This window comes from Muntiacus reevesi, chromosome 22 (genome assembly GCF_963930625.1).
Source record: "Muntiacus reevesi chromosome 22, mMunRee1.1, whole genome shotgun sequence".
Taxonomy (NCBI): domain Eukaryota; kingdom Metazoa; phylum Chordata; class Mammalia; order Artiodactyla; family Cervidae; genus Muntiacus; species Muntiacus reevesi.
Window position 1 is genome coordinate 21,507,878 of NC_089270.1, and position 21,668 is coordinate 21,529,545.

At 36.8% G+C, this 21,668-nt stretch overlaps 1 protein-coding gene across 1 annotated transcript in view; it reads left to right on the forward strand.

Annotated features, from left to right (window-relative positions):
- The window catches only part of ANTXR2 (ANTXR cell adhesion molecule 2), a 167,640-nt gene that overhangs the window by 43,205 nt on the left and 102,767 nt on the right, over positions 1-21,668 (forward strand). The window contains exons 8-11 of the mRNA XM_065914254.1: positions 481-541; positions 2,646-2,744; positions 5,044-5,113; positions 20,101-20,179. Of these exons, the coding sequence (XP_065770326.1) occupies positions 481-541; positions 2,646-2,744; positions 5,044-5,113; positions 20,101-20,179 (309 nt within the window). The remainder of the gene's footprint in view (positions 1-480; positions 542-2,645; positions 2,745-5,043; positions 5,114-20,100; positions 20,180-21,668) is intronic.

Consider the following 21,668-nt stretch of genomic DNA (forward strand, 5'->3'; position numbering starts at 1 on the left):
ATTGAGGCAGAGAAATTGAATAGAAATGCCAGAGTCAAATAAAGAAGTGTTTATTTATTGATATTATGTTGAATCTTTTAATATAAAATGTTAAATTAGCATAATTAAATAGGAGGTCTGATTTTGCTATCTTGTTTTTGCTTGATGGGAAAGTCAGCGTTGATTTTATGGCTATTGAGAAATTTTAGTTATCTTTTCATATCCAAGGCTCCCAGACTTTGAAGCAACAACTCCTTTTATCTGTGCTTGTCTGTATTTATTCTAATCAAATAAGCATTCCTACAGAATACAGTCTTGAAATATATACTAAAAGGTGACCCGGAAACTTCATAAGAGCTTGATAGCTGTATATGTGGCTAATAGATTTTCTCTGCCATTTATTGTAAATGGAGGACCACAGATTATTAGTAGTCTTATGATTCATTTTACATATTGTGATTTGATCACATATCTTGGTCTTCTTTTTTATTTCCTTTTTAGATACTAGCTCAGTCATGCACTGAAATCCTGGAATTGCGGCCCTCAAGTGTCTGTGTGGGGCGTAAGTACTTAGAATTTAAAAATACCTTGTAAGAAATTGTACTTTTTTTCCTAGTTAAAATATATGGTTTGAAACTCATGTTGGAAAGAGAATAGCAAAATTAATTTTTTGGCATCTTTTTCTGCAAGAATTTTTAAATAATTCCTTGAAATATTTCTATTTTAAATTCAAATTTTTAAGATTGGAGTGTTATTTTAAATAATGAACATATTGTGTGACAGGCTTTTAAAATCTTCTGTATATTTAGTTCATGTTTGAGACCTTTCTTATGACAAGTAAAATAAAATAGGAAATTTTCTCTTTTATCTGATTATACAAACAGGCATGTATCTATAGACTTTGAGCTTCATGTTTTGATGACCTGGCCAAAGTACGTCCCTGCCAGCTCAGGGTGGATGGCAGAAAAGAAGCAGGTGGCTTGATCAGCTGGTGCTAAAAAACAGACTCAGGTTTTAGCACTTTCAAGCCATCCAACCCAAAGAGAGTGGGATTCTCTGTGGCCTATATACTTTCTTCAAGTTTTAACCTGGAGTTCATTTTAACCCAACTTTTCTTTCGAAAGTTAAATATTGGGCCTGGTGGCCTCCCACCTGCTGGACATGGGATGAAGTTCTACATCTTTTAGTGTTCTGTGTTCTTACTTGCTCAGTCGTGTCCGACTCTTTGCGAGCCCATGGACTGTAGCCTACCAAGCTCCTCTGTCCGTGGGAATTTTCCAGGCAAGAATACTTGAGTGGATAGCCATGCCCTCCTCTAGGGTATCTTCCCAACCCAGGGTTTGAACCCAGGTCTCTTGCATTTCAGGCTGATTCTTTACCGACTGAGCCACCAGGAAAGCCTGAGAATACTGGAATGGGTAGCCTATCCCTTCTCCAGGGGATCTTCTTGACGTATGAATCAAACCAGGGATGCCTGCATTGCAGGCATCTTTTAGACCCACCCTTCATTAATGATTATTGAGATGTTTAACAGGAATAGTGCATTTGAACATTCTAGAGTGGGATGGTGTTCTTTGCATTTATAATTTGGCTTAATCCTTACAACAACACTATTCAGCAGTTTTATAATCCTGGATTCACAGATGGGGAAACTGAGACAGAAATATATTCAGTGGTTGCTGTTAGTAAATGTCCTATTAGATTCTTGTCTGTCTGACTCCAGAAGCTCATGTTCCTTTTGAGTCACATTTTACATTTCACTTGCACTTTATTGTGACTTATAAGAACATTCTTTACATTCAGTAACACACTGAATGGAGAGTGGCCTGGCAGCATTTTCTTCCACAGTTAGTTGTTAGATATGTGTTAGATTATCTTGGGTAGGGGGGTCTCTGAAGAGGATTGAAAGTTAATTACTATTAAAAGAGTTGACATATCTTCTTGCAGCTAAGCAGCAAAGATACAAACATTTAAACTTTTCTTCTAGCATGTTATTTCACTCTCTAACATTTAGTGACTGCTCCTCTTACAGAGTATGAGTCAAATCAAGTTCTTTTACTACTTGGCCACAGATTATTATTAGTCCAAAGTGCCTGACTTTTGGTGAGTTACAAGTCTGTATGCAACAGAAATTAAAAGTAGGATTAGATATGTGAAGAAGTTATTAAAGAAGAACTCTGTATGGGGTGCCACAGGTTAAAGAAAATACAACACACGATTGTTCTAAGAACCAGGTAAAATGAGGCATTAACTTCTTCACATTCTCATACCTCAGTGCCTAAGACAAGAGGAAAACAAAGGGTTTTTCTTTCCTACAGATATTTTCCTCAGGATAGAATTTGGGCAAGTTTGTACAGTATCTGTCTGGGATGACTGTTGTGCTTCAATTCTATTGGTCAATTACACTTCAATTCTTTTTGGTTACTATTGGAAAACACTTTGTTCATAAAGTAAAATAATGCATCTCTACCTGGCAGTGAAGGGTACCTCCACTGTATTTCCTTGGAAGGTCTAAGAAAACTAGTAAGACCATGTCTTTTGTTATTAGTTGGCCGAGTAGTATTAAAAAATTCCTTGTGCCTTGATGCTTTTGATTCAAGTGATGCTTTTTGTTGTGGTTTTTGTAAAGTAGTATTTACATTTTTTATTCTTCCTTTTACTTCTAGAGGAATTTCAAGTTGTTTTGAATGGAAGAGGATTCAACCTGGGGAGTCGGAATGGCAGTGTTCTCTGTACTTACACTGTAAATGAAACATACACAATGAGTATGTCTCCATAATTTCAGCATTGCTTTAATATCTGTGCAGTATTCCAGCATGAAGGATTTTTCTCAGCTGAAACCAACAGTGCTATATATTTTTAATCAGTAAAGAAAGGAAGTGAAATAATAATGCAAGTGGTAATAGTAGTTACTTAATAGTTATTTAATAATGGCAACAGTTGTTCATAACTTGTTAAATGCTGGACCGTATCTGAAGTATCCTCATTATAGAAATTATGGCCTTGTGGCTGAAAGAGTTGTATAACTTGTCTGTGATTACACAACTAATAATGGGCAGAGCTGAGAGTTGAACCCAGTTTTCTTGACTGCGCTCTGTATGAACTATACCCACCCGCTGATTTAATTGTCTCTTTCTTCACATTTATTTCCTGTCACTCTTGCTTGAAAGTCTACCGATCTTGGACTACTCTACTACTTATTACCTCATTTTATTGTCACTTGCTGTCTTTGTCTAATTTGCAAATAAGTTGTCAGCCAGTTTCCTGAGGACAGATTTCTTGCCTTAAAGATATGTCTCTAATGTCCCCTGGTACAGTCTTTGTTTATAATTATCATATTTAAGGAATTAAATTTCACTTTCCCTAGCTTGACTTTCAAAAAAGCAGATGAGTGTAACACTTTAATCTTTATTCTGAGAAAAACTTCTCCTCTTTCAATAAATAGATCTTAATATTCTAGGCATTTGGGTCTCTTTTAAGACTTTTCTCCTTGTTGGTGATTATATTGTCTTCTAAAATTTTATACTGTAAGGCAGATGCTGCAACTCTGTGAACTCTGGTAGAAATATTTTTTGAAAGGATCATCTACAATTTTGTTGTTTATCTGATTGTTATAAACTCTCTGCTTAGCACAGTTTTATCTGCATGCAAAGTAACTGCTCAATGTTTGTTGAATTAAAGTATTAAGGGTCTCAGCATGGTAAATGGCATCATTAAATTCCTATCTTTTCTATTAAAATCATCATTTTGGTAAGGAAAGGCAATAATATTTGTAACAAACTCTCTTGTTAGTAGGTTCTACAACTGAAGAGGAAAAATTATTTTCATATTTTTATTTAGTAGTCATCTATATCTAAGCATTAACTTTACCTAACTTCTTTTGATTACAGGTTGGAGTTTATTATAATAGAAACATATTTTATGTTTAGCTATATAGGATTAAATTTATTAAAATAAATCTCAAATAAATTGAATCAGATTGTATTTTCATCATTTGCATTCTAAGATTATCCAACTGATTATGTAGCTTTTCTGAATATTTATAGTCTAGATCATTTTTCTCATATCTATTAAAATTGCAAGGCAACTTAAGTATTCTATACAATGTATTTATATATTATTTGTTGTTGTTGTTTAGTTGCTAAGTCGTGTCTAACTGTTTTGACTATAGCCACCAGGCTCCCCTGTCTATGGAATTTTCCAGGCAGAGTACCGAAGTGGGTTGCCATTCCCTTATCCAGAAGATCTTCCAGAGGATCCAGGGATCAAACCCTCATCTCCTGCATTGGCAGGTGTATTCTTTACTACTGAGCCACCTAGGAAGCCTGTTTATATATAATAGACCCAGTTATTTTATTAAGCTCTTTATTAAGCTCTATTAAATAAGAAATTTATTATCCTTTGGATATTTATCTTCTTTATCATTTTAAAATTCTGCTTTTTAAAATATATATCATTTTTTCTTGAATAGTATATTGACAAAGTTGAGGGAGAAATGGTGATAATTTTATAGTATCTACAAACTATATGTGAACATTATATAAAAAATCATAATTTATGATTTACCAGTACTGTATATCAGAGAAGGCAATGGCATCCCACTCCAGTACTCTTGCCTGGAAAATCCCGTGGATGGGGGAACCTGGTGGGCTGCAGTCCATGGGGTCGCTAAGAGTCGGACACGACTGAGCGGCTTCGCTTTCACTTTTCACTTTCATGCACTGGAGAAGGAAATGGCAACCCACTCCAGTGTTCTTGCCTGGAGAATCCCAGGGACGGGGGAGCCTGGTGGGCTGCCATCTATGGGGTCGCACAGAGTCGGACACGACTGAAGCGACTTAGCAGCAGCAACAGCAGCAGTACTGTATTATCAATGAGGCATCTCTCTTTTTCATTCTGTGTTTCTTCTCTTCTTTCTTTAGATGAGTATCTTTTTGTTTTTTCATGCTGATGTATCTAATGCCCCACACTTGAACACTGATTGCTGTATCTCTTCATGTCATTAATAAAACTGCATGAGATACATAAAGCCCTTTATTAATTCAGTGGCATCTTATTTTCTAGATGTAAAGCCAGTAAGTGTGGAACGGAATTCTATGCTTTGTCCCGCGCCTACCCTGCATGAAGTTGGAGAGTAAGTGCTTCATTAAAACATTTTAAAACTTTTTAGCTGCAAATTATAAGGAAATTGTGACACAGTAGGCAGTAGTTGTTTTATCTATTGTTGATATACAGATTGAACATGGGATAGTAAAACCCAGGCAAGTCACTCTGGTTAGTACTTTATACGTTTCTTAGTAGATTTGAAATTGGTAAAGTCTGTTTTATCTTGTTTCTCAAATATTGATTAAAAGACTCTATAAATATTTATCTGGGTAGTTTGGAGAACTATTGTTAAGAGTTTTTAACTAATAAAGCCATGACCAGTGTTTTGAATTTTAGTGTATTGAATTAACACACACACAAATTTCAAAAGTGGGATTTTGACTAATTACTATAGTATTGGAATATTAAGATTGAAGAAAAAAAGGAATGTGGCTCAGTAAGGCACAACTTAGACTCGGAAATATGTGTCCCAGTCCTGTTAAGGTTTATATTCTTATGTTCTTTGGTGTGGCAATAAACCATGATACCTGGATAAACTAAAAGCTATTTAGTGTATAGGAAGGGCTATGATTTTAGTCACCTAAAATACATAGATAGTTTTATTAGTAACTTAATGTTTCCATCTGTGACTTTTCCTGCTGCTCTCTTTATTGTGCAGAAAATGACCGTGAATAGTTCACATGTTCTCTTGTTCAACAGTAGTGGATGCAATATGTTTAGGATAATGAATAGGATACAATTCAGAGAGGGAGGATTATATTTTCCTTTGTGGAACCTAAGAAAATTATTTTAGCAGTTTGAAGTTGACTTGAGCACTTGAATTATGTGGATGCTTAAATACGTAAGATATCTATTGGACATTGGTTCTGGTCAACTGAGTAAACTGGAGTGGTATCAGCTTTCTATTTTAAATTGGTTATAGAGGGCTGTATAACTTATAAAAGCAAGACTGTCAGAATCTTTTTCTTTCTATAAAAAAGTATTTGTTTTCTTTGTCATATAATAATTTAGCATTATTGATAACGTGCTTATACCAAATTAGACTGCCTTGGGATTGAAGGCCAGTCCATTTTACATTGAGCCATCTCTACCCCACGCACACAGTGGGGCTCAATGTCTTTCTGAACAATACTGTCTTGTATTAACAATGGTAAATCTATTGACTTAAAGTTTGGTCTTATTTTATTGAATCTGTGACTCCATATTGATTCCCCTGATTGTTCCCCCAGTCTGCTTTCAGAGCTGCCTTCTCTTTCTTAGTCATTGGCAGCTCCATCCTTTTTGTTGTTCGGGTAAAAAAAAAAAAAAAACAACTTTGAATCATTATTGATCTCTTTTATGTAGCCCATCAGCAAATCTCAGCTCTGATTTCAAAATATATTCGGAATCCAGTCCTTCCCCACCACCTCTACTGATACATCCTAAACCAAGCCTCTGTCAGTTCTTGCTTAGGTTATTAGCCTCTCAGATGCTCTTTCTGCTTCTGTCTTTGGCAAAAGTGGTTTTATTAAAACAGATCAGTGTATATCACCCCTTCACTTATCCCTGATAATGAATTCTGCATTACACTGAAAGTCTAATCACTGCAGTCAGTGTTCTACAAGGTTCTCCAGGATCTGGCCCGTGCTGCATCTCTGACTTTATCCTCTTTTGCCCCTTCTGTTAAGGGCACACTGGCCTCTTTGCTCTTCATTAACCACGTGAGCTTACTCACACTCCAGCATCTTTTACACTTGCTGTTCTCTCTGCTTAAGAGGCTCCTCCCCTCTTGTCTCACTGTTCAACTTCACGTTTTATTTATATATCATCTTCTCCGTAAGCCCTTCCCAGTTACCCGATTTAATCACAGAGTCTACTCCCTCCTTTGAGTCTAACACTCTCTGTTTCCTTTTCGTGGTTTACTTTTTCTCCAAAGCGTTTGTTTGTTTGTTATTGTGTCTCCTTCCCGCTAGAATGAATTTGTTTCGTTTCTTGCTGGACTCGATGCTGGACACATAATAGATTCATGAAATACTTGTTACATGTTTCTCAAACATTTTGATTCATTATTTATATGTGGACTAAAACAGTGCATTTGGTTACTGGGTATTTCAGGTAGGAGAAGGATGATCAGAATTCTGTTTTGGGGGTCATACCATTTAAGAGAGCAGAAAACTAACTTGGATTTTTCATAAAGGGAAGACAGCTTACTTTCTTTTCCAAAGGACTTATACAATGCAATATGCCTGTTCTGTCCAACACTGAATTTGTTTTCTGTAGAACTTGCCTTGGGTCACAGTGCCCTTTTGAAGTGGCTGCCATATATACTGCCTGAATTTTTTTAGTGATTTGTAGACAGATCCTCTTCTCAGCTTGCTTGTAGGTGAAATATTAGCATCAAAAGCCAGACAAGTGATTGCTTCTCATGCCTGATATTTATTACATCTTGCATGATTTTTTAAAAATATCAGGCACAAGAAATCATCATTTGTTTGGCTTTGGATGTTAATATTTCACCTACAAGCTAGCTGAGAATGTTTTCAAAGATCTGTCTAAAATAATTTTGCTTTCCTTTTTTTTTTCTATCAAGTACATGTTACCTCTGAGGCAAAATTGGAGAAGATTTTGTTTGTTACTGTGTTGGACATTTGGCGACATCATCATGTGTTCCACTAAGTACTTTGCAAGTCATTTGGACCTTTCCTTTGCCTTGCATTTCCTTCAGATACTTTTGTAGGTGATGAGCCCTCTTATGAGATTGGATTAAAATCAACACCACAGAAACAGTTTAGCCTTGTAAGGTGACTGATGCTTACTATGTTTGTCTAATTAGCTTTTGGCTAAGGATTCAAACCCATTAAGTCGCTAGTTAGTCTGTGATTCAAATAAACACATCTGGCCCAACAATGAATGGAGGTTTTTCCTGTGTGAGGGTGACAGATGTGGTGATGGTTCCCCCTGTTCTCTCACTTAAATAATTAACAACATGCTGGTGAAGTAACCCTAGACAGACAGCCTCAAAGCCAGATGTACAGTCTCAGAGCTGGAGCCACGGACATGTGCCTCATCTCATTAGAGTGCTCGCTCGGTCCCTTTCTTATCTTTATGTTGCCTCCTGAATTACATTTTCTTTGAGGATGATCCCTTTAAAAATCCAGGGCTCATGAATTTTGGTTTGAAAGAAGCTTCACATGAAGATGTTTTCTTGAAGATGGGAATTCAGAATGCAGCAGGGTAGCTAGGACAGAAGTTTGCATTTGGAAATTGATGTCATAGAGAATCCCAGGCACAGAGTAGCCTGGAGGGCTTACAGTCCATGGGGTCGCAACTGATGTGGCTTAGCACGCATGTACAGCATGTCATGGCGTAACCAAAAGTTAAAGCTGTCTGGGCAGATCTTATCCGGGTATTTCATTGCTTAGTATTGCTGGAATGGTTCTTTGGAGTCCTTTCTTTGAGGGGATATCTATGTATTACATTTCTTCATCTGGTGTAGAATTTTACACCAAAATGCACAGATTCTTAGTCATTAAACAGAAAGAATGTACAGGAGGTAGTTCTTCTCTATTTTTTTTTCCACTGGACACAATTTAATTTTAAAAAATGTCCTATGGTTAAACATACTGTCTTACCTAGAAAGATGTATAGATTGGAAGGTAGTTTCTGTCAGTGGTTTATTTGTACCAAAATGCCTTAGGTAGGAAGGACTCTGTGAAGCCCTGCGGATCCCACCCTTTCAAGGGCAGTTCCTCGAGTGGAATGTGCAGGTGTCTCCATTCTCGCGAAATGGGCTTATTTGTTGACCCTTGTTTGGTGAGACATCAACAATAGCACAGCTGCTCTGCACTAGTTGAGATCTCAAACCTGTAATTTGGCAAGAAGAACAGAGCAAATTGGGTAAATATACATAAACACATTGTGAAGAAAGAAAAACAGAACAGAATGAACCAGAGCCTTATCCTACAGCTTGTTTGATAGAGATGATTTAAGGAGGCATATGGTATAGTTAAATGTGCTTTCAAAAACATTGGCCAGAATCTTCTGGCAAATATGAAATAAATATCTCAATCAGATGAAACTGATAGTATTAGTTCTCTTAAAAGGCTGTGTGGAAAGACAGTTGACAGTGTTTTGAGTAAGAGGAGGTGGGACATCAATGTATCTGGAAAATATGAAGCAGCTGATACTGAAGGATCATGGAGATGCATGTGTGGCAGACTTGGGGTTAGAGCCTGACTCGGTGATAGAATCTTCTTTTCCTCAGTGTTGTTATTTTTTCAGTATAATTAATTTTGCCTGGAATAAAATTAGTTCCATTTCCCTTTCCTAGTTTGACAAATTCTGCCTTTAGCCTAGCTTCTCACATGAACAGTTTTAATATATTTGTGTGATTAGGTGAATTTCATCTTGTCAGTTTTTTGTTTTTTGAGAGGGAGATTTGACACAATTTTTTTATCAGAAAAATTCTTTAAAAAGCACTCCAAAACTGAGGTGATGAATCGGTCCTCGACAGGTGACATGGGGATGAGGCTGTTTGGCTGCACTGGATTCCTGCTTCCTCCCTCCCTTGTTCAGCGTCCCATCAGAGCAGTTCCATAGCTGCAGGGCCCCTCCTGAGCTCATGGTTGGACCGGGGACCTGAGCTGTGTGACCTCTGAGCCTAGGCACCTTGGCCATGGTTGTTCTCAGTATGTGTGCTGAGTCACTTCAGTCGTGTCCAACTCTTTGCAACCCCATGAACTATAGTCCTCCAGGCTCCTCTGTCCATGGGATTCTCCGGGCGAGAATTCTGGAGGGGGTTGCTATTCCCTTCTCCAGGGGATCTTCCTGACTCAGGGATCGAACCCATATCTCCTGCACTGCAGGAGGAATCTGTACCGGCTGAGCCACCAAGGAAGCCCATGGTTGAGTGCTTCCAAATAACAAGCTGGTTCTGAGCAAAACCATGGCCTGAGATGAACTCCTTATAGTAAGGGACCAGAGGATGGAGCGTGCCCAGAAGCATCCACAGCACTCAGGCCCCATAGCAGACGTTCTAGATGTGAATGCGTCCATCAGTGGGTTTCCCTCCCGTTGCCAGGACGTTGGACTGCCAGAGACACCAAGATACCGCCGTGGCAGCCTCTTGCGCTGGGGTGAATGTCTGCAGGGGAGCTCAGCTACTCATTCCAGGAGCACTGGGCCACGCGGTGGCCAAACGTGCATTTTAATCCTTGTATTGTTATTGTTTTTAGTCACTAAGTCATGTCTGACTCTTTTGTGACCCCATGAACTGTAACCAGCCAGTCTCCTCTGCCCAGGGGACTTCTAAGGCAAGAATACTGGAGTGAGTTCCCATTTCCTTCTCCAAGGGATCTTCCCAACCCAGGGATCAACCCATGTCTCCTGCATTGGCAGGCAGAGCCACAGGGAAGCCCTGTAAATGTGATAAATTCACCTAATCTGCATTGACTCTTGGTCCTAAATATGATTTTCAGTTCTGGAAGTTACCTTTTAAGAGAAACAATAATTAATTTGAATACATCCAGGGGTGGCTAACAGAATGTGGTCAAGTATTAAAATGTTAAATAGGATGCAGTTAAAATACTGAAAAAGACATAATCTAGATGTGGACACCTCAGCTTCCTTCAAACCTTCAACACCTTCAGGCCTGTTGTGTGAAAGATAGATTTGATTTATTCTGTATTGCTCCAAGAACAAGAGAAGAATGAAAGGTAAAGGGAGGTACATTTCAGCTCAGTATAAGGAAGAGTTCTGTAAAAATTAGAATCATTTAGTGAGTGTTTTGGTAACTAAAAGTGTTCCAGGAGGGACTGCCATGCAATGATACGGAAGGTGTAGTAGTTCGGTTGCCAAGTCCTGTCCAGCTCTTGCAACCCCATGGACTGTAGCCCACCAGACTCCTCTGTCCATGGGATTCTCCAAGCAAGAATGTTGGAGTGGGTTGCCATTTCCTTCTCCAGGGGATCTTCCTGACCCAGGGATGGAACCCAGGTCTCTTGCATTGCAGGCAGATTCTTTACCAACTAAGCCTCTGGGAAAGTAAATATGTATTTAAATCCTCTTATGTATCTGCTTCTAAATTTTATATTATTAAAGTTTTTACTATTGTTAAGACATTTGACATTTTTGGATGAAATACACTAAAAATCGAGTGCTCTTTTCTAAGCATCTTTTGAGTACTTTTAAAAAATACACAGTGCAGTTAAAAAGGGGTTATTTTCGGTGTAATACTGAAAACATTTCCAATACAACTTTAGATGTAATATCCAGTACTTCTCTGATATAGCATTTTTTTCTTCTAAAATCTAGCGATCTTTCTGACTGCAGTGTATTTGTTTCAGTTTTATATAAGTATATTGAGTATCTCAAAAAGAAATTATTTTATTTATTTTACCCTTACCCTTTGAAGAAAATATTCTTAGATGAAACATTAATTTACATATATATTCATAACTAGAAATTGAATCTTTATTCACAAATATGAAATTTGATTTTCAACTCATAATTTATTGTACATAAAGCTAACTTTTAAAAGGCTCTACAGAGTATTAAATAGTAGCACTTGGTTTCAAAATATCTTCAGTTGACATAATTTTAATAACTTTTTGAGTAGTTACCAGTTTAATTTTCAGTATGTGCAAATTGGAGGTAAATTATTTATTACTTTCAGCAAATGTCTTTCACAATTTTATTTAATTTTTTCATCTTTTTTAATGGGTTATAAAATGGCAGTCTTTTATTGGTTATGCATAAAGTAAGCAGCAAATGAATACTTTCCAAATAGGTTACTGTGGATTGAAATGTCAACCGTATTTCATGGAGTATGAAATTTCTCAGATCAGAGTAAGCATAACATGTGGCACTGAGCTGTTCCCCTGTTTTGGAATTTTCATATATCTTTAAAAAATAAAAGCACTGTGACCATTAAGACTTTGAATTTTATTTACTTCATTAAATATCCCAATACTATTGAATAATTTCTCATGTGGAAAGAATTTAGTACATTTGAATTTAGTTTTATCGCTATTAATTTGAGAAGCAATTGACATTAAAATGCACTTCCAACGGTCTTTCTGTTAAGATGTTTAGGTTTCTTCTGTCCTTCTACTTAAAAAAATATTCTGAGGATGGAGCAAAGAGAAAACGAACATTTGTACACAATTCTAAACGATGTAGCACCAATTTGTAGAAAACAAAGTTGAAAGAGTCGTCGGTCTGAGCCTCACCTTCCCTAAACACCCAGAATTGTCTGTACTGTGGGCCGGTCCTGTCTCAGAAGGCTCTCCCTTATCTTTCCCGACTTCATGGTCCCAACTCCCTGGCTGTTTCTTCTCTGATGTCACCTGTGCTTCCTCTTCTTGTGGTTCCTTGCCAGTTTTCACCATGACTGGATTCCTAGCCCATAAACTCGCCTTCTCTAAGGCTTCCTTTTCTTGCTGATGAGCTCCCAATCTCCAAATAAGATCTTTCCCTTAGCTTTAAGCCAGCTATTCGGATGTCTACTACCCAGATGTCAACTAACTCACTTGTATTTCCCCTAGGCACCTTAAACCTGAAGTTCCCAAATTAAACCCCTGTACTTCCACTTAAACCTATTCCTTTCATGATTCCTATTCAGGATTACCCGCCTTCCTGTGCAAGACAGGAACTCTGAAGTCATCTTTAACTCCTCCTTCTTCCTCACTTCCTGCATCCTATAAATGTCCAAGTCCTTTCTATTTTTAATTTCTTAATATCTCTCAGTTTTCATTTTTGCACTACCCCCATGGACACTATTTGACTCAATTCTGTTTGGGTTTTTATTTGAAATGCACTAAGAAATTCTTAAAATTTTATTAAAATTAAGATAGCATTGGTTTATAATATTATATATGCTTCATGTGTACAATGTTAAGTTTTGGCTTCAGTATACACTACAGCATGTTTACCACCAGAAGTCTAGTTTCCATCCATTAGCACACAGTTAATCCGTTTACCCATTTCACCTTCCCCCTCTTCTCTGGGAATCATCAGTCTGTTCTCTCTATCTGTGTGCTTCTTTTTGTTTTGTTTTGTTTGCTTACTTTTATATTCCACATATGAGTGAAATCATACACACTTGTTTTTTTCCATCTGCTGTATTTCGCTTAGTACTCTCAAGATCCATCCATGTTGTCATGATAGCAAGATTCTATCTCCTTTAGGCTGAATACCCTTCCATTGTACATGTACGTTGTACATCATCTTTAGCCATTCATCTCTCAGTGGACACTTAGGTTGCTTCCATAAATTGGTGATTCTAAATAATGCTGCAGTAAGCATCCAGATGCATAAATCTTTTGAGTTAGTGTTTTTGTATTCTTTAGATAAATACCCAGAAGTGGAATAACTGGATTTTATGGTAGTTCCATTCTTAACTTTTTCAAAAACCTCCATACTGTTTTTCAAAGTAGCTACACCAATTTACATTCCTACTAAGAGTGGAATACACCATGGTTTTCTTAACTGGTCTTCTACTGTAGAAATTATTACTCTTCCAACTGTTACTCTACAATGTAACACATGTGATATTTGTAAAACACAATTATGACTGGATTATGACAACTTCTACTTGTCTTAGAAGTTCATAAGACTATTCCCAGACATCTACATATAGCATTCTGGGTTCTTCATGAGCCTTCTCCTATTCTCCTTTTCAGCCTCAAACCATATATTCTCACTGTCATATTCTGTGTTGCTGCCATATTGAATGACTTTTTAGTTCCTTGACTATTCTGTGCCTTTCTTACCTTCTAGCTTTTCAAATAGTGCTCCATCTTCTTAGATTCCTTTCTAATCTCCTTTCCTAATTCTTGATCATTCTTTAGAATTCATCATAGAGATGACTTCCTGCAGGAAACCTTTGTTGATGCCCTAATGCAAGGCTGAGTTGGTTGTATTTCCTACATTGTGCTCTAGTGCCTTTCTGCTGGTACCTATTTTAGTTAATATCACATTCTACTGTAATCGTTTTATGTGACTTCCTTTCAGTTACATTGTAATCCTGTGTTTTCTTTGTTTTTGCAGCCCTATTACCAAGCACAACCTTGCTTGACCTATTGTAGGTAATTTATAAATATTAGAGCAATAGACTGATTGAGTGAGAGATTGAACTTATTGGCAGACATTCAGAAACCAATTTGGAGTGTAGTTTTAAGTGTTAAGTTCAAGCACACAGTCAACACAATTGTAATGTTGGGTTTTGTCAAGATAACATTTTGTAACAGGAAGGAAATAGCTCTGAAAAATTTCTTTAAATAAACTTGCATGATATTATATTCTAGGCATTTTTTGAACAATTTAGCTTTCTCTATTTTTATATGAAAGTAAGGGGAAGAGAAATTCTTTAAACACAAAAGTATTGGGCAATTATCTCATTGCAACACATTCTTCAGTATTATCTGGGTTGCTTTTTAACTTGGTATAAAAGTATCCTGATATTCTGAGTAATTTTTTTGATAAGTAGTCTGATGTTACAGTAATTTATAGAGTATCTTCTGTGTTCTAAGCACTGTGTTGGACATTTTGTGGACATTATTTTGTCAAACTTTTTCCCCCCAAACTCTGAAGTAGGTACAAGTATCCCCATTTTTACAGACTGAGGAATGCAAGATTGAGAGTATAGTGACTAGGGTTCAAACCTAGAACTCCTGATTCCCCATGTGGGCAGAATCTATCCTCTTTTTCAATTTTATTTTATTCTTGGGACAAATAAAGATGAATTCTTGACTCACCTCTCACTGATATATGGAATTACATAGAAACAATGATTTTAATACATTTTTGTCCATAATAAAGTTTCTGTAACTGAGAGGATGAGTTCTACTGTTTTAAACATTACTAACCAGCAACAGAGGTTATATAGCAATCAGAATGAGAAATCCATAAATTCTAGCAGAATTACGTAAAATGTGACAAAATATGATATGCATATATTGGAGTCTTGGGGCAAAGAAAGGTCAAGGTACTGAGTCTGGGTTAAAGGATGAGGTGGATTTATCAATCTGTGTGCCATCAATGAAGGAGCAGAGCTTTGGACAAAGGTATCAACTCATAACGGTGCCATTCAGTTCAGTCTCTCGGTCACATCTGACTCTTTGAGACCTCATGGACTGCAGCACTCCAGGCTTCCCTGAAGCTTGCTCAAACTCATCAGCTCCTGAAGCTTGCTCAAACTCATATCCATTGAGTCGATGATGCCATCCAACCATCTCATCCTCTGTCGTCCCCTTCTCCTTCTGCCTTCAATCTTTCCCAGCATCAGGGTCTTTTCCAATGAGTCAGTTCTTCGTATCAGTTCAGTTCAGTTCACGCTCAGCCGTGTCCGACTCTTTGCGACCCCATGAACCACAGCACGCCAGGCCTCCCTGTCCATCACCAACTCCCGGAGTCTACTCAAACCCATTTCTATCAAGTCGGTGATGCCATCCAGCCATCTCATCTTCTGTCATCCCCTTCTCCGCCTGCCCCCAATCCCTCCCAGCATGAGGGTCTTTTCCAGTGAGTTAGCTCTTCGCATCAGGTGGCCAAAGTTTTGGAGTTTCAGCTTCAACATCAGTCCTTCCAATGAACACCCAGGACTGATCTCCTTTAGGATGGACTGGTTGGATCTCCTTGCAGTCCAAGGGACTCTCAAGAGTCTTCCCCAACACCATAGTTCAAAAGCATCAATTTTTCAGCACTCAGCTTTCTTCACCATCCAACTCTCACATCCATACATGGCCACTGGAAAAACCATAGCCTTGACTAGATGGACCTTTGTTGGCAAAGTAAGGTCTCTGCTTTTAAATATGCTATCTAGATTGGTAATAACTTTTCTTCAAAGGAGTAAGTGTCTTTTAATTTCATGGCTGCAATCACCATCTGCAGGGATTTTGGAGCCCCCCAAAATAAAGTCTGACACTGTCTCCACTGTTTCCCCATCTATTTGCCATGAAGTGATGGGACCAGATGCCATGATCTTAGTTTTCTGAGTGTTGAGCTTTAAGCCAACTTTTTTACTCTCCTCCTTCACTTTGACCAAGAGGCTTTTTAGTTCCTCTTCACTTTCTGCCATAAGGGTGGTGTCGTCTGCATATCTGAGGTTACTGATATTTCTCCCCGCAATCTTGATTCCAGCTTGTGCTTCTTTCAGCCCAGCATTTCTCATGATGTACTCTGCATATAAGTTAAATAAGCAGGGTGACAATATACAGCCTTGACATACTCCTTTTCCTGTTTGGAACCAGTCTGTTGTTCCATGTCCAGTTCTAACTGTTGCTTCCTGACCTGCATACAGGTTTCTCTCTTCATATCAGGTGGCCAAAATATTGGAGTTTCAGCTTCAGCATCAGTCCTTCCAATGAATATTCAGGACTGATTTCCTTTAGATTTGACTGGTTTGATCAAACACTGCCATTATCATACCAGTAATCTCAAAATATTTTTCTAAAGAAACAACAAAATCTAAAAGCAGAAATAACTTCTAGAGTATGCTTTACATGCTTGCAACATTTCTGAAAAAAACTACCAACAAATATATATCCATATAAAAATATACAGATATATTCACAAATAAGTATTTTATATAGTAACTGTTAGTTGTTCAGTCATGTCCGACTCTTTGCGACCACATGTACTATAGCCTGCCAGGCTCCTCTGTCCATGGGATTCTTTAGGCAAGAATACTGGAGCGGGTTGCCATTTCTCTCTTCATTATATAGTAAATGCCCCTGTAATTAGCCATGAGAAATAACATGAATATTGTAAAAAGTTGGAGGCGTGACACAAAATTTTGCCAGTGAGCAAAAATTAGATATCAGATCCTAAAGCATTTATCGAGGATTAAGGTAATGCTTAATAGAAGTGAAAGCGTTTGACTACAGAATCAAGAGAAGTCCAGTTTGGGGCAGGTTACCTTTTTAAGCTTTTAAGTTCCTTATTTGGAAAATGCAGATAATGGTACAGCCTCCCTCAGTGGATTGTTTTGAGAATTAAATGAGAAGATGAGTTAGTGTGTTGGGTTTGACAGCTTATGGTGAACAATGTGAGATTTATGATCTCCGAAGAAGATTTAGCTTCGGAGCCAGGGACGAGGCTTGATCACTCAAGAGCTTTTGTATAGCAGAGTTTTATTAAAGTATAAAAAGGGACAGAGAAAGCTTCTGACATAGACATCAGAAGGGGGATGGGGAGTGTCCCCCTTGCTAGTCTAATGGAGGTCTTACACACTTTCACCAGACCCACTCCCACAGCATACATTTTAAGATAACCAGATTAGTCAGAAGGTCCTTGTAAAAAGGGAGCATGTCGTTGAGCACGATACATTGTTGTTATATAATCCTTAGTACAGAGCTTAAGGAAAAACAACCCTTGAGTCATTAACTCTGGGCTTAAAGAAAAAACCATTTTATGTGACTAAGATGAAAGAATGTAGAAAAAACCCATTTGTCCTTTTCTCTTCCTTGAAAACTCCAGACCCCTTTCTCCTCTCCAAGGGCTTTGGACCCCTTTCTTCTCTTTGAGGGCCCCAGAATCCTTATCAACCTACCTAAGAATTAACTCTCTCAGGTTCATAGTAAGGAACAGGCAAATGCCATCATTATTAATATTGTTGTTAATGGTAATAGTTTGATAGTGCTACTACTGCTTTTAGGAAGTGGAAGGTTATATTGTTTCAACTGAGTCCATGTGTCCAAGGAATCATCAGGTGGATTTCCATGTCTGTGGAGACTTAAGTCAGTTTTATTTCACCAACTGCATTATACTAGACTGAGATTTTAGGAATAATGTGCAGTTGCTTTGATTGCCTACAAGAGCTCATCAACATGCTATGGGAAACTATAGAAAAGAGTGAACTTTGTTTAAAAAATATCTTCTGTTTTTATTTCATTTGGATAAGCATTAAATGTTTTGAATGTTTCCTTTGTTAATTAGAGAACTGGTTCAGTCTGGTGATTTCTACCTGCCAGATTATGAACAATTTATGTCAATGTCTCCTGATCCCTTCAAAGTTGAATCAATAAGATTGCCTGCAACAGTCATACAGTATTATGACTCCAATAAATCTTCCCCAAAACCAAAACCATGCCTTCTGTCTCATGTGCTTTCTGGTGCATGCTTGAGAGTGAAGGAATTAAGATCTAGGAAACATTATTTTTGGATTCTACTATGCTTAGTCTTCAAAAAAGCAAAACAAAACAAGGCACTCAATTCTGCAGAATAAGCAAGTAATTTTAAGCTTACTTTCTTAAATAAGCCACTTCTCATTTTGTGTTGGAAGTTCATAGAAGTTCAGTAAAGTTGACATAAACACCCTAAGTTGTTGCTTGTTTCTGGATTTAGTTAAACATATTTTTAAAAACAAAATGTTTTGAAGGAAATAATTTACAGGGAATATTTTTAATAGGAGTAATGCTGAATTTTGAAGACGAGTTTAGCTAGAAGTTTACTAGTTTTATCTTTCCTGGAGACTCTAGTGCTGTAAAAACCCAAGCTACATATCACATTGAGAGAATAATAAAAAAGAAAAACACAATAAGAACTTTGATTTCTTCAAGTCTCAGTGGTATAATGGAAAGAACTCGAAATTTTTAAGAATCCTGTCTTTACCACTTTGGACAAGGTAATTAGCATTTTGGGGCCTAATGTACCTCAGCTCTAAAACTGTGAAACTCCTTATTTTAAGAGTTATAAGAATTAAATGAGATAATATCATAAAATGCCCAGGATAGCATCTGGCAGGAACTGAATAATATTTGTCATCGCTGGCATCATTATTGAAAATCTTACCAGTAGCTTGAGATTGCTTCTGTTTTACTCTGTCTGTAACTCTGTGTTTGACACAAAATTCAAGGCCTAGAGTAGAACTCTAATAAATTTAACAAGATTCTACTAATCCAGAGTAATTAAGGCAAAGTTTCTGGCTATTAATTCTTGGAATTTAGAATATTTTGTGAACACTGGGGCATGGTGTAGTATAGAAGCTAGATTAACAAAATGTTGCCTGAACTTTAATGAATGGATAGCTTTGTTTTCTTGGTAGATTGATTATTATAGGTAATATACTTTGTAAACTCTTTTGGAAAAGAGCTGTTTCCTTTAAAATCTCCTTGTCACTACTCCCCATTTGGCATCTTCTTGTGGTGGTTTATTTGCTAAGTCCTGTCTGGCTCTTGCGACCCCATGGACTTTAACCCACCAGGCTTCTTTGTACATGGGATTTCTCAGACAGGAATACTGGAGTGGGTTGCCATCTTCCTAAAGCTATGAAAAAAAAAATTACCAACTGATTCCAATTAATGAATTACTATAATAAAACCTGAATTAATGAAATTTTAATTATTTTTAATTATAATTTGAAATCATATTTTCAAAATGAGAGCTATATTTTAATTACAGTAGTTCTCAGCAATGGACAGAAATTATTCTTTCTTTTCTCTGCCTTTTTCAGGATATGTTAAAATCTTGGGTATTTGCAACAAATGCCTACAGATATTTAAATGTATTCTTTTTTTCCATTAGCTTATCTCTGTCTTTCATTATCACTTTCTCTGTATTTTATCTTTGAATGGTTGGTTATTTTTGTATTCTTAAGCAATTAGCTTGTAATAATTGTAATATCTACAGACAGGGAAAAGCGAAATGGGATGGAACAATTTTTCTCCTTTTTAAAAAGATTTTTGTGAACCTGAAAAATCCCAGCATTTTTCTGCATTGAGGAATTCTTCAAAATAAAATTTTTGTCCAAAAAATAGCATTTTTAAACTATAAGGACAATCATAGGAATTTTTCATGTTTCTATTTACATTAGTGCCTCTTTTAGGAACAATTGAATCACTTAAGGAATTTGCCTCTAGCTACCGAGTAAGGACTGGAACTAAGAAAGAAAAAAGCTAAGCTAAACCAACTGATCAGGCACTTGACTTTTAAAGTAGACTTTCTGGTTACTTTTGAATGATTTAAAGAAAGAAAAATCTCCCATAAAGCTCTACTTTTTAATTCATTGTTAATTATTGTTTCTTCATTTTCTTTCAGAACTCTTCATGTTTCAGTGAGTTTTAATGAAGGAAAGTCTGTCATCTCGAGTTCACTAATAGTCACAGCCACAGAATGTGTAAGTCACAGTTTGCATAAAGTTGCCTTTTAAGGAGAACTCTACCCAGAAATAATTTATGGTCTTTCAGTATTGCTGCATACTTCAATAAAGTACAAACAGTAACACTGAAGACCATTGCAAGAAAACACTTGCACTTGTAGATTGTTTTGCATTTTCCTTTAGTTTCATTTTAAAAGGGATTTTAAGAGAGTATGTGTTGTGTTTTGATATTTATAAATTTGGAAAGTCATATCAGAATAAGGTAGGAGAATGATTTCCAAATGAAGCTATTTTTTAATTAAAACAATAACTATAAAGAAAGTAATGTCTTTCTCTTAATGAAGGTTGCATTGTAGAATCTAAGACATTTATCATGTTTTTGAAATTATTAGTGCATCTTAATATGTGAGCTTATTATTTTTTCCATTTTAATGTTGGTATTTTCTCATGAGTAAGGAATTTGATTTTGAAAGCTTGATAATATCTTGGCTTGAAACTGTATTGAAGCTATAATTTAATTGAGGTGATAGTTTTGTATCATAGATCATAGTGGATCTAAAATGCAATATTTTGATATGTAAAGTCCATTGATAAGACAATGTTTTCCTTAATTTTTTTGGTTTAAGTCTTGATATTAGATTGTTGAACATGAAAACACAAAGCATTAAAAGGAACTGATCACATAAGACTGTTAGTCTTATGATTGCATTTTCTTTGTAAAAAATAAATAAATCAGAGGAAAAAAAAAAGAAATTACTGCCCTTCAAAAGACCAAAATCCCAAACCTAAACATTGTCCCACATCTCATGATTTCATGAGATGGTTTTACATTTTGATCTTTTACTTTGAGAGATGTCCTTCCTCCAGGAAAAAAAAAGGCAACTCAATATTATCTGTATAGAGATAGTTTATTTCTTCTTGTAAGAAAACATTGCAGGGAAAACAGCATCCATATGGACTCTTGGGTCATTATTGAATTCCCTGGATAACTCTTTTTCAACACTTGTTTTCATTTTTTTTATTTTAAAAATAGCTAGTCCCTCCCCCTTCAACCCCCGCCTTTTCATCTTCAATTCATGTTGCAATTTGTAGATTTTGTGGATGTTGCAGTTTGTATATTTTATGGTCCCTCAGGATGTGGTTGAGATTACAAACATTTGTGGTTTATGGTTTCTCAGTGTTCCCCACTGAAATGGCATTCTTTCTCCATCCATCCTATTCTGCACCTCCAGCTGTTTTTTGGTTGTTTTTTTTTAACCTCTCTTCCACTCAAGTGTGGTTATAGGCTCTTTATCTGGATCCTATAACCATACACAGTTTACATGTACAGGGATGCTGAAGTTATATGACCCATTTGTTGTATGCTTCCTAGAAAGAGGAAGTCTTTCTAGGTCTTGCTTGTTTTCAGGGGAGTCTAAGATCATGGCATCTGGTCCCATCACTTCATGGCAAATAGATGGGGAAACAGTGGAAACAGTGACAGACTTTATTTTTTTGGGCTCCCAAA